The 12006-nt window shown below is 28.8% G+C and overlaps 1 protein-coding gene across 1 annotated transcript in view; it reads right to left on the bottom strand.

Moving 5' to 3' along the window:
• Nucleotides 1-11770, bottom strand: part of LOC107451684 (nitric oxide synthase, inducible-like) — a 36996-nt gene extending 25226 nt beyond the window's left edge. The window contains exons 1-3 of the mRNA XM_016067851.4: nt 11447-11770; nt 5462-5598; nt 1053-1307 (exon numbers count right to left, since the gene is read on the bottom strand). Coding sequence (XP_015923337.1) covers nt 1053-1307; nt 5462-5598; nt 11447-11635 — 581 coding nt within the window. The 5' untranslated portion in view covers nt 11636-11770. The remainder of the gene's footprint in view (nt 1-1052; nt 1308-5461; nt 5599-11446) is intronic.
• Nucleotides 11771-12006: the final 236 nt, after the last annotated feature.

Below are 12006 nucleotides of genomic sequence, written 5' to 3'. Positions count from 1 at the left end.
GCCTTAAAATATCACGCTTTGTCGTTCCTCCTTATCATTTAGCTAAAAAAATGTTTAAATAAATGTTACTTCCCAAATCTTTCTAATTTGTAATATAATTTTTCTAATCCATAATCTACAATGGACTGAAGTCACAGATTTGAAAAATGAGACTGAATCCTACCAGTGGACAGATTGCAAGGCATGGTTTCCTGTATATCATCAAAGTCAGGCGTTAATGGTCAGTGTGTGGATGGGTGACCAATTTGATCAGCCTACGATGGGACTGAGGGTGTGCGGTATTGGTCCTCGTTAAACTGTTCTACCGTAAAGTGCTCGACTTCACGTGCAGGTCGTCGGGCTACCGAAGCGGGGGTGCCATCCCCTCTGCAGAGGATCAAAATTGTGATGGTATGTCTTCGGATCATCCTCAGGGATGTTTCCCAGACCGTCGCCAATAGTCCATTGTGCAGTTCTAGTGCGACGTAAATGAACCACAGCAACAACAACAAAAACTGCGCCGTAACCAACTAATCTGTTAGGATGAATTACAACTACTTTTGGGAGCCATTAGAGACTTTAATAGATTTCGAGAGTTATAATCTTTATAGTTAAAGCGAGGTCACTAAGCTGAGAGTTTTGATTAACATTATCTTTATGTAGTATTATTAAATGTGTTATATCTAATGGTGATTTTATAGTTATTTCTAGTTATATCTAATGGTGTTTTTATTATACTTATATATATCATTTATCAATTTGAAAGCTTGCGTTTTTCTAATTTTTGACAAAAACTAGTTGATACAAAAAAATTTCGGAAAATTTTTTTTTGAACATGGTATTAAAATAGGTTTGCAGCTTATTCTGTCGAAGATACTTGGAACATTTTAGAAATGGGAACAACAACCGCAAGCGGCACAGGTTCGAATTTGTGTATTTCACTATAATTAGAATCGAAACGCTATTTATTTAATCTCATCAACGAAGTGGATTCCTACATTGTCATAGTAAAACTCCACAAGTAGAACTATGCAGTGTTTGTTAAATTTTTTTTAGTTCCGTGTAAAAATTACCTTATGTTTCCGCCATTTGTTGCATATTCAAGATGAGTACACAATGCAGAGTACATTTCTCTGGTTGACGTCACATCTCTCCTGTCAAAAAGTTCCAATTTGCTCCATTGAATTCTTCCAATACATCTGGATGCATTCCTCCATGCTAATTTGGCACCAAACGATAGTTCATCGGATGTCAATGTGTAAGTTCCTTTTTCATATATTTCTTCTTCTATCTCTTTCACACGTAACCGGAAGTCTTCAGGGGAAGTGCTGAAAAGAATCGAAATTAATTCTGGTTATTGGCATGCTTTTGTTACCCCTTGTGCATTATAACCATGGAAGTTATCCAGACATTTGAGTAAACTCACGAGCAAGCTCACGTTTCGTCTTGATGTTCAAACACGTAGAATTGAATAAAAACTTCAATTGTAATCATTACCCTGCATTTGAAATTGTTTACAAATATAAATAAAAAAATGATGAAATGTCTTTTCATAAAAATATTAGACAGGAAATGAATTAAAAGTTAACAAAAGTTTTTCTAATGTTGTGTTAAGATATGACGAATGTGCAGATTGTCTTAAATTTGACTGACGTTTTCTCAATAATTTACATTTGAGGAATGATAAATAAGAAAAGTTTTGTTATAACAAATTCATGTGTCAGACCATACCGTTCCTTTAAAAACTATTTATTTTGAGTCTAAAAGTTTCCGACAGATGGCACTGCAACTCCCTTTCGTCGTTTTCATGAATGCAGTGCTTATGATAATGAGTTCGAGTATTTGTTTGTCATTATACTTTTACTTCGGATATTTTGTTTGCGGAATGTTTGTTGGACAGTTCAAAAATTTTATAAAGGGATTTTCATTCATTGAAAACTATCAAAATTTTCAAAATTGTGATTTTTCAATTATTTGAATTTGATTTCGACTTCTAACTATCTGTATCCTCGTCTGTTGAAAAAAAAGTTAAAACCTAAACCAGGAATTTTGAGAGGAAAACATTATCCTATCACACGATTTTTCTGCAACAATTGTTTTTTAATTTTGTTGGTTTTGCTGTTATAGATTTTTGAATACTACCAGTCTCATTTCGGATACCCTATATTTGGAGAGTATATATATTCAAATATTTTGTCCATGTGCATCGAAAATTTATGGATTAAAATGTAGTTATAAAAAAAATGCGATGGCATGAGATTGATAGCTATAAAAAAAAGCATACTGTATGTTTAATGTTATTGACTGATTCTAAAATTGGTCAATACACAATATTTGGTTTTCATATTGTGATATATTATACATTTAAAACGTAAGAATAGAGTTTTATTACTAATTCACTTCTTGCTATTAATAAGTATGCATATTACTAATTTTTTTTCCAATTATTTCTCCGATACAAAACCTTTTTCGTTTGATAAAATGTAATATTTAAGAATTTCTTTTTATTACAAGAATTCAAATATACTTGTATAACGTTGGTTAAAAGAATTTCCGTTTTGAAATTACGATAAAAAATTGTGAGAGATTATATTTGTGTTAAGTGAAGCATCTAATTTCTAATTTATGATGCGAATTTTCTATTAAAACATACATGATTCGACTTAAATGATTATTTGTAAATAATGTTTCGTTTCGATACACAACAAAAATTGCTTATTTAATTTTCTTTCAGGCACAATAAAAAATGCCTCCATTGATTAAAAGCTTTATATAGCATGCAGTTTTAAAAAGTATTCAAATTATAATTTAAGAAAATTTATTTTAATGCGTCCAATTTATTTTAAATTGCACTGGAATATTTATTTAGTGTATTTTGGAGGTTGATTAAGCTCTGTATAATTTAGAAATTTTTTCAAACCTATTGTTCCCTAAAACCTGAATTCTCTTATCTTCTGGATTATGTTCAAAATTTACAAGGCTAAGGAGTTGAACATTGGTAGTTTTAAACACAAAAATTGGGTCGGTTGTTCAAAGACGGTTATAAAATAAAAATGAAGAATAAAAAAAACCTATTGAAGTGGCAAAAGAGATAATTGGAATTTTTGATCAACTTAATATTTAAAATACATTTTTCCTTAAAATAGCATCAATAATCTTCATTAGTTTTATTATTTCGAAACCCTTCACCCTTCATTCACGCTTTCGTCAAAGGTCAAAGTTGTTTTTAAGATAAATATATCACAACAATACAATCAATTGATTTTTGTCATTGAATCAAGATCATTCTGGATTAATCACGCTTTTCTATATTCAATGATAACAAACGTTATTGTCATAAAAACGACAACATCAATAAAACAAAAAATATATTAGATAACGACAATACACATAATCACACGTAATAAATCAGAATTTAATGAAATAAAACTTGCAAATATAATAAGATGAAAATAAGATAAACTTGTACCCTTGGAAATAATCTTAGCATTTTTAAGGGGCTAGGAATATAAATAGTGTTTTTATTTAAATGCTAGATTTCCTAGGAAATCGACATTATTACTATTTAATGCATTATTCATTATTCGGTTAAAAACTTGCATCATGTCAACTTTTTGAGTTAACGAAAATTACATATATATATACTTAATTTACGTTAACTCAAAATATGACATGATGCAATTTTTTAACCGAATAATGAATATTGCATGAAATAGTAATAATGTCTTAGTAAAGGATTGTTATTCCTTTATATTCATTATATTTTGACATACTTGCGAATTTCAAACAGTTTTTAAAAAAAATTATCACAGATAAAAACATGGTCAGGTCTCCCAAAATATGGTCAAACTTAGTTTGTTTCTGGCTGTATGGCAACAAAAAATGGTATGTCAAAAAGCTCAGTTATTTTCATCAAAGCGCTTTAATAATGATTTTGGTTAAATTAATAATAAAGTGTGGTAAAATTTAATAATTTTATCATGAAACCTAAGAGCATGGCATCAAACAATTCTTTCGGTTAGATTTGCTTTCTCAGTTTTGAATTTTTCTCTAATTGTGTGGTTAGATGATCTGTAATTTTGAGAACCAGAATTTTCGGTAAACCATATGAACGGAATAATTCTATACGCGGAATAATTTCCTAATGAATGGTTCAAATACCGTATATTTTCGTTTTTATTAACAGAAAGATGTTTTTTTAATTAGAAATATTATTATTATACAGTACGATAATTTTAATAGAATTTTTTCCTCCGTGTATTATGTACGATTCCAAAATAATAAAACGGAACACTTTATTAACTTTTGATCTAATTATTGCTGTCTTATTATTTCGAACATGTAAAATTTTAATGTGTCAAAGAGGAAAATCTTGAAGGAATATTTGATTACCGTAGATGAGAGATTACAGTTTATTTCTAAGCTAGAATGGAAATTCTTTAAATACTTCTACGCTACACTATCCGGCCAAAAGTATCCGGACACACAGTTGTTATGGGGTCGGAAGTATAATGGTGTGGGGGTGTTTCTCGTGGTTTGACCTGTGTCCACTAGTTCCTGTGGGTGGAGACATGAACTCTGATATGTATGTGGATAATCTGGACAATGCTGCACTCCCAACTCTACGGCAATATTTCGGAGAAGGCCTATTCCTATGCCAGAAGGATAACTGCTCCATTCACACATCGAAGATTCCACAGACGTGGTTTATTTTATAACCGTCGTTGAGCAACAGACCCAATTTTATGGGTTTACGACTACTAATGTTCAACTCCGTAGCCTTGTAATTTTGAACCCAATCCAGAAGACAAGGGAACTCCTGAATCGAGTATTGGGAGAAATTTGCCTTCGTTGAGGTCTTTTTGATGGAGCTAACCCACATTTGCGTTACATGGCGAGGAAGACCACGAGAACCTCCCACGGTTAGCCTGAGGGCGAGGGGACTTTTACCCATAATCCGTCTACCACTGAGGATATTTCACGTCAGCACTGTGGTGGGTGTAAGCCGGATGCGGAATTTGTTTCGACTGGGATTCGAACCCGGTTCGTCTCATTGGAAGGCGAACGCTCTATCCCCTGAGCCATCGCGGCTCACAGACGTGGTTTGACGAAATGGGTGTTCAAAAACTGGACTGGCTTTCTCAGAAACCCGATCTAAATCCCATAGAACATCTTTGGAACGAATTAGAGAGCAGATTACGTAGCCAGCCAAATCGACCATCCTCACTGCAAGCACTCACTTCAGCTGTGATGGAAGTTTGGAAGTCAATTCCTATGGCCACCTATCAAAATCTGGCGGAAAGTCTTCAAAGACGTGTGCAGGCTATCATCGATGCAAAAGGGTGACTGACATCACATTAATATGTGACTCATGGAGCTTTAAGTCCATTACCATACCACTCGGTGTCCGGATACTTTTTTGGCCAGATAGTGTATGTCAATAAAAACAGACAAAACAGTTTGACTGAAGTTAAGTTCTTACTTTTTCAAAGACGCGAAGTATTCTTCTTGGAACTGCAGAGCTTCTTTTAAGATGTCTTTCTTGGAATCGCATACTGTTACGGAAGACTGCCCACTCATCAAAGCTCCTTTGCATGATGATGAAGAGCACGTAATTGGCTATATTATAAAATATTTCATTATTATAATATAATTCATCATAATTTACTATACCATAAAAAAACATCTGTAGCAGTGACAGAAAATTTCCGAGAAACTCGGATTCGATTAGCGCTTCTAGTAGCATTATTTACATTGATCCGCTGTTTTTTCAGAATTTCTCCGTATATTTAATAGTTTTGTTGAAAAAACGTTTCTTCTCCGTTTATCATCTTAACACTAGATTGGGTGAGGAAGTCATTTTGACTGCTTTTAATTTCAAAACAATGATGTAAATAATGACACAAATTCTTAGAATTTTGTACAACATATAATTTTTTATTGTTAATATTTACTAATAACTTGCTATATAACTGTAAATAATATAAAAAATATTAAAAAATAATTTTAAGCAAATTTTTTTACACATTATTTATTCTTTTACAATCCAGTCATTTTTAGCAATGTAGGTATGTACTAAATTTCAGTCTTTCTAGTGTTAATCCCAAATGGAGTAAGACAGCCATTTGAAATTCGAGTTATTGCCATGCAGTTTTGGGTTCCATTATATAACTTTACGTTTACTCCAATAATTTTACGATTATTTTCTATACTTATTTTCTTACTTTTCTTTATTTTCTATACTTTCTATACTTATTTCCTATACTTATTTTCTTACTTTTTAGCTATAGATTTATGGTTTTGAACATCGTATAAATAAAAATTTTATTGTAAAATTAATATAATATCGAAGCGAAATTCTCATTATCACAATTTCTTCTTCAGAAGAAACTTGAGCTGCATTGGCTCAAGGGACAGAGCACGCTTCTTATGATTAAGTGATTCAGGCTCGAATCCCAGCGATGACTGGGTGATACAAATTCTGCCGACATTAAACATTCTCATCTGGAGCGAGTACAGATTACATCGTAGCTTTCACTGAAAAAACTTGGTCCCTTCTGGTAAGAGTTTGCTTGAACAACATATTTATTTTTGTTGTAAAAACTTGTTTTATAATGGTAAAAATTAGTCTGATAACGGATTTCTTTCGTAATTTTTACGGAAATAAAAAACTTGTTCTTGCGTACTAAAAAACCATTGAGACTACTGATTTACTTTTTAAATTTTAAAGTTTTGCACAATTAACTCATCAACCAACCGTAAGTTTGCGGAATTTTTTTTACAGTGTAGTAAACATTAAACATAGCAAGTTTACTAAGTTTGATGTTGTAATGCTACAAGAAAAAATTATGGAATCCAATTTTTCTAGAGATTTTCTTGTACTAATACGCATTATTTTACAGTGTTTAATATTTTTAATTTTCACAAAATTAGTTATTTTGCATTCTTATAATTAATTTTGTTTATTATAGAATAAGCAATCATTCATAACTGTTGAAATTAGGATTTTATTTCAGCTCAGATATCGCAGTTTTTGATTTCATTTATTTCATGGTTATGATTTTATTAAATTCAGATAAATTATGATAAAGTTTACTCAGTGGAAAAAAATAACGGAACTCTGTTTATTCAGTATAACTATTGTTCTTAAGTCAATAAGTTTTAATTTTCTGAATGCAAAGAAATTTTAACTTGTTAGTAGTATATAGCAATTTGTAGTGATAGAACGGTAATATTCGCAAAGGAAAGATTGATTATAACATCAAGAGTTGTGCCAAGTGAATTATCTATATTTTATTCGTTGTGTTTTAATGTAATTTTCCCGTGAAACATATACCTTGAATTTACACCTAATATTTATTAACTATCAGTTTTTTTACCAGTTTGATGCGAAAACAACTTAACAGTTTTAAACAAAAAAAAGAATAATGATTTAAACGCATTTATTTGTATTACAATTAAATTCCTAAAAAAACACACACACATTAGATCCATTTTAAACTAATATGCATTTATAGTTTTCAAATGAAAACTTTCGGCTACAGTTAAAATATAAAATAACTTAGTTTTTAGCATATTTCCTATTACGTAATAAATTAAGTCCTCAAATTTTGTACAACTTAATAATTTTTGATGTAGAATAATTTGTAACTTAAAAAAGACATTGTATGTTATTTTTGATTAAAAAAAATCTCTGAAATGAGAGAAGAAATTAATTTAGTTTTTAGTATATTTCCTATTATGTGATAAATTAAGTTCTTAAGTCCTCAAATTTGGTACAACTTATTAATTTTTGATGTAGAATAATTTGTAACTTAAAAAAGACATGGTATGTTATTTTTTATAAAAAAAATCTCTGACATGAGAAAAGAAATTAATTAACCAATTCATTTTTTAGTACATTTCCTATTACATGATAAATTAAGTTTTCAAATTTTGCACTACTTATAAATTTCTGATGTCGAATAATCTGTATCATAGAATTGACATGATATGTTATTTTTGATAAAAAAATCTTTAGGATGAGAAAAGAAATTAATCCAGTTTTTAGTATATTTCCTATTACGTGATAAATTAAGTCCTCAAATTTTGTACAACTTATTAATTTTTGAAGTAAAATAATTTGTAACATTAAAATGACATGGTATGTCATTTTTGATAAAAAAAATCTTTGAAATGAGGAAAGAAATTAATTTTCGCAAACAATTTGACAATTAACAGTTTCCAAATCGTTTTTTTTAATCAGTCATACTATTTTCCGTTTTTGAATTCAATACTACACATTAAAATGCTTTTTAAATAGCTCTACAGATATATTTGATAGCTAATTTTAACATATTTCTGACAAATATCAATGCAAAGTTTCCCTGTTTTATGAACTTTAGTATTGAATATCTTTAACAAAGAAACAAAAACATTAGTCAGTTCTGTAGAACTACTCTCGTAAAAGATAAAAATCACATTCGATTTCAAATTACATGTTTTTTACAAGATAGCTTGATAAAAACCACTTACTATAATCAAAAACGGAAAAAGTAACTGATAACTTAAATGAACAATTTGTAACAATGCACATAATAAAGACTTACGTTTCATGTAACACATATTGTTCGATATTTAAATGATAAATAACACGATTAGAGATATGCTAATCTTGCCTTAAGAAAACTGAAACATGTGTTTTTAAGAGCTCACTGAATTTTTTTGAAAAGTGTACAATGTACTAAAGCGCACAACTTTTTCCAATTGGTAAGGAATACTTTAACGCAAGTTAAAATAAAGTTATAAAAAATTTAAAATGCAAACAATTTAAATAAAATGCATTATCTGTATTTTAAATATTGCCACAAGGAGAACTAAAAATTAAAAGAGTTATTGATGAAAATTTTAAATTTTAATTTTTGCTTTAAATCGATATGTTTTGCACTGATCACTTCAAGGAAAGTTATCAACAAGTTATCACAACATGTTCAATAAAAATACAAAACTTATTATGTGGATAATGTTAAATAAATGCATAATTGATGCAAAACTTATTACGTTGATAATGTTAAATATATGCATAATTAATGCAAAACTTATTACGTAGATAATGTTAAATAAATGCATAATTAATGCAAAACTAATTGCAAATAATACATAACTGAATCTTGAAGCAGAGATTAATTGTTTCTTTTGTTGGTAATATAAATGATTAAGAAATAATTTCAAAATTTGTCAGGTTATGATTTTCCTACAAATATATTAACGTATTTGTTCTGAACAACAAAAATAGAAAATTATTAAAAAGGGTCATAAAAATTCAATATTTTAATTTTTTGTTCACTGATTTTCACAGTTTTCATTCAAATAGGAGGGAATGTTATGGTTTTTTGGTAACGAATGTATCGATACACTTTGAGCATAAATTATTGATCTTAACCCTTTGACTACGAATTTTAAAAAATGATTTTTTTTGTCCAGTTTATTATTCAAAAGGACAAAATAGGTCACAAATAAGGCAAATTTAGTACATATTAGGGATTTTTCTGACAAGCAGTGATCAATTTTGAGGCTGGGACATATAAGTCCCGACCGTACTTAATTTTGGGATACATATGTCCATTAGTAATTCTTAAACATTTGTTGGGACAAAGGGTTAAATATTTGTGACTTTTTGTAAAAATCCTTAATCACATAGAACAACAGTTGTGTAAATTTGGCAAACCGTAAATTTTGTTTCGGGAGGCATATATTATAATAATTAATATTGTTTAGTGATGTAATTATGCAAATGAGCTAAAATATTGCCTAATCCAACATATATAACCATATTTTGTATTTTTCATTAACATAAAATGGTTCTAATATATATGTCTTTCCTGAGTCATTTTAGTCTAATAGATGCAGTCATTCAAGGTCCTATAGTCTTGACAGTTGTGTATTTCGATAATAAAAACGTGATAATGTTACTGTATTTTAACAAATTGCAGTTATTCAGCAACAAGGTAAATTTTAATGCAAATCTTTTCAGAAATCTAACAATAATACATTATTTCGCAATTCATTATACTGGAGAGAAAGAAATTCCTACTTTCTTGCGAACAATCATGTATTGTGTTATTTTTCTGATTCAAAAATGAATTTTATAATAAAATAAAAGTCGCGACTCCTTTTCAGTAAATACCTGTTGAGAAAAAAGTATCGTTAAAACTTCCAGACATACGGTAAAATTTACCGGTAAATACTCGGTAAAATTAAAACGCTGTAAAATTTACCGTGTTTCTGTCTCTATAAAGAACACCAAAACGCACGGTAAGTTTTACCAAAACGACTTTGGTAATAATTTTGTTAAAATTAACAGTAAAATATAAAATTAATATATAAATTATTACTCGATTGTAATGTACAATAAAATATATAAATTTCAGAATAATTGCTAAAATTTGGTAGATTTGGTAATTTTATTATGATGTATTTGGGCATACGAACCTTTTATTCGTTTAAATTAACTTTGCAATTTTGTATTTTTTTCTAAATGTGTGGTAATAAAAACTAGAATTTTGAAAACTAGAATTTCCGGTGAAACCGTACCCTTGAACGAAAAAACTACAAAAAGATCCTTTGACGCAGAAGTGACACCGGTGTCCANCGGGTAAATGTTTATTAAAATAAAAAAATCCAGAAAACAGTACAAACATAAAATACATAAAATACACATCAGACAATATATATATATATATTATATTATATTATATTATATTATATTCTGATATCATTATTTTCTGATATTCTAACTACAAGCAAAAATATATTTTGGTATTTTTTAATTATAAAAAACAGCTTTTATTTACTAGAAATATCTGTTAGATTATTTATCGGAATTATATTTGTACTATAATATAATATTAAAAACAATTTTGATTTTTGTTTCATTCATATTCAAACATTTACCAGTAATTAATTTCATAAATTAAAAATTTTAAATGATGAACATCTGTTTCTCTTCAATCTAAATAATAGCAAGTGCAAAGTTGAAAATGTATAATTTGGAAATGAACCGTGTTTGAAAGATTTTAGATTTAACGCAGAAAAAGGCATACGAAACATAGTGTTTCACGCTATGTTTCGTAATCATAAATTATTAAAATCTTAAATATTTTTTACTTATTTTGACCTAAATTAATGAAAAATAATGAAAAGTTTTTGAAAACCACGTTTAATAAAAATTTTGCGTCAAACGATTAAGGTAATTTTACCAGAATTTGTTCATCAGCGTATGATTTTACAATAAATCGTTCAGATTATAAAATTTTCTTTTATAAAATTATATTACTTTCATAATTTTTTTATACAAATTTTTTACTTAAATGTTCTTTAAAATAATAGGAAATTAGTCTTTTGAAAGAATATTCCTTGTTTACATTAAAGAAAATGAACTTTGTCTTTAAAAAAAATGCATCAACAAACAAATAAAATTTTAACTTACCTTCGAGCGAGTATGAAGGGAATCAGAAATTTTTTTACCAGTTACAAAATTGGTCAATTTAACCTCCGATTCACTTTGAATAAAAGGGCATCTTGATTCAACTTTATCGGGAAGTGGCTTATTAATCGACCCATTCAAGTTAAGATCTGATTTTAGTTTATCCAACATTACTCCCAACTTTTCCTTCATTGCCAAATATTAAAATCTTTAAGGAATTCTGGTTAGAACTTAAAAGATTAAATTTTTACCGGTAGTCTAGCTTTTATATATGTGTATTTTTTGTAAATGAAATTTATAGATAGTTAGGGGGAAATTTCCCCATTAATAACGATATTTTAGTAACAAATAAATGAAAAAAAAAATTGTTATCTAATTTTTTTTTTCTCTTTATAGTTATCAATGTCATTTAATGATAAAGAATCAAACTTCAATATTACCAAAAGCGTAAAATCCCGCTTTTATGAGGGGAATTTTTATCCCTATAATATTTCCCTACTGTGTAAAATGGGCGGGGCTTCAAATGAGACTATCATTTGTTTCTTCTATTGGTTGCTTTTTCG

This window comes from Parasteatoda tepidariorum, chromosome 4 (genome assembly GCF_043381705.1).
Source record: "Parasteatoda tepidariorum isolate YZ-2023 chromosome 4, CAS_Ptep_4.0, whole genome shotgun sequence".
Lineage (NCBI taxonomy): Eukaryota > Metazoa > Arthropoda > Arachnida > Araneae > Theridiidae > Parasteatoda > Parasteatoda tepidariorum.
This window is presented reverse-complemented; position numbering and strand designations above follow the sequence as displayed.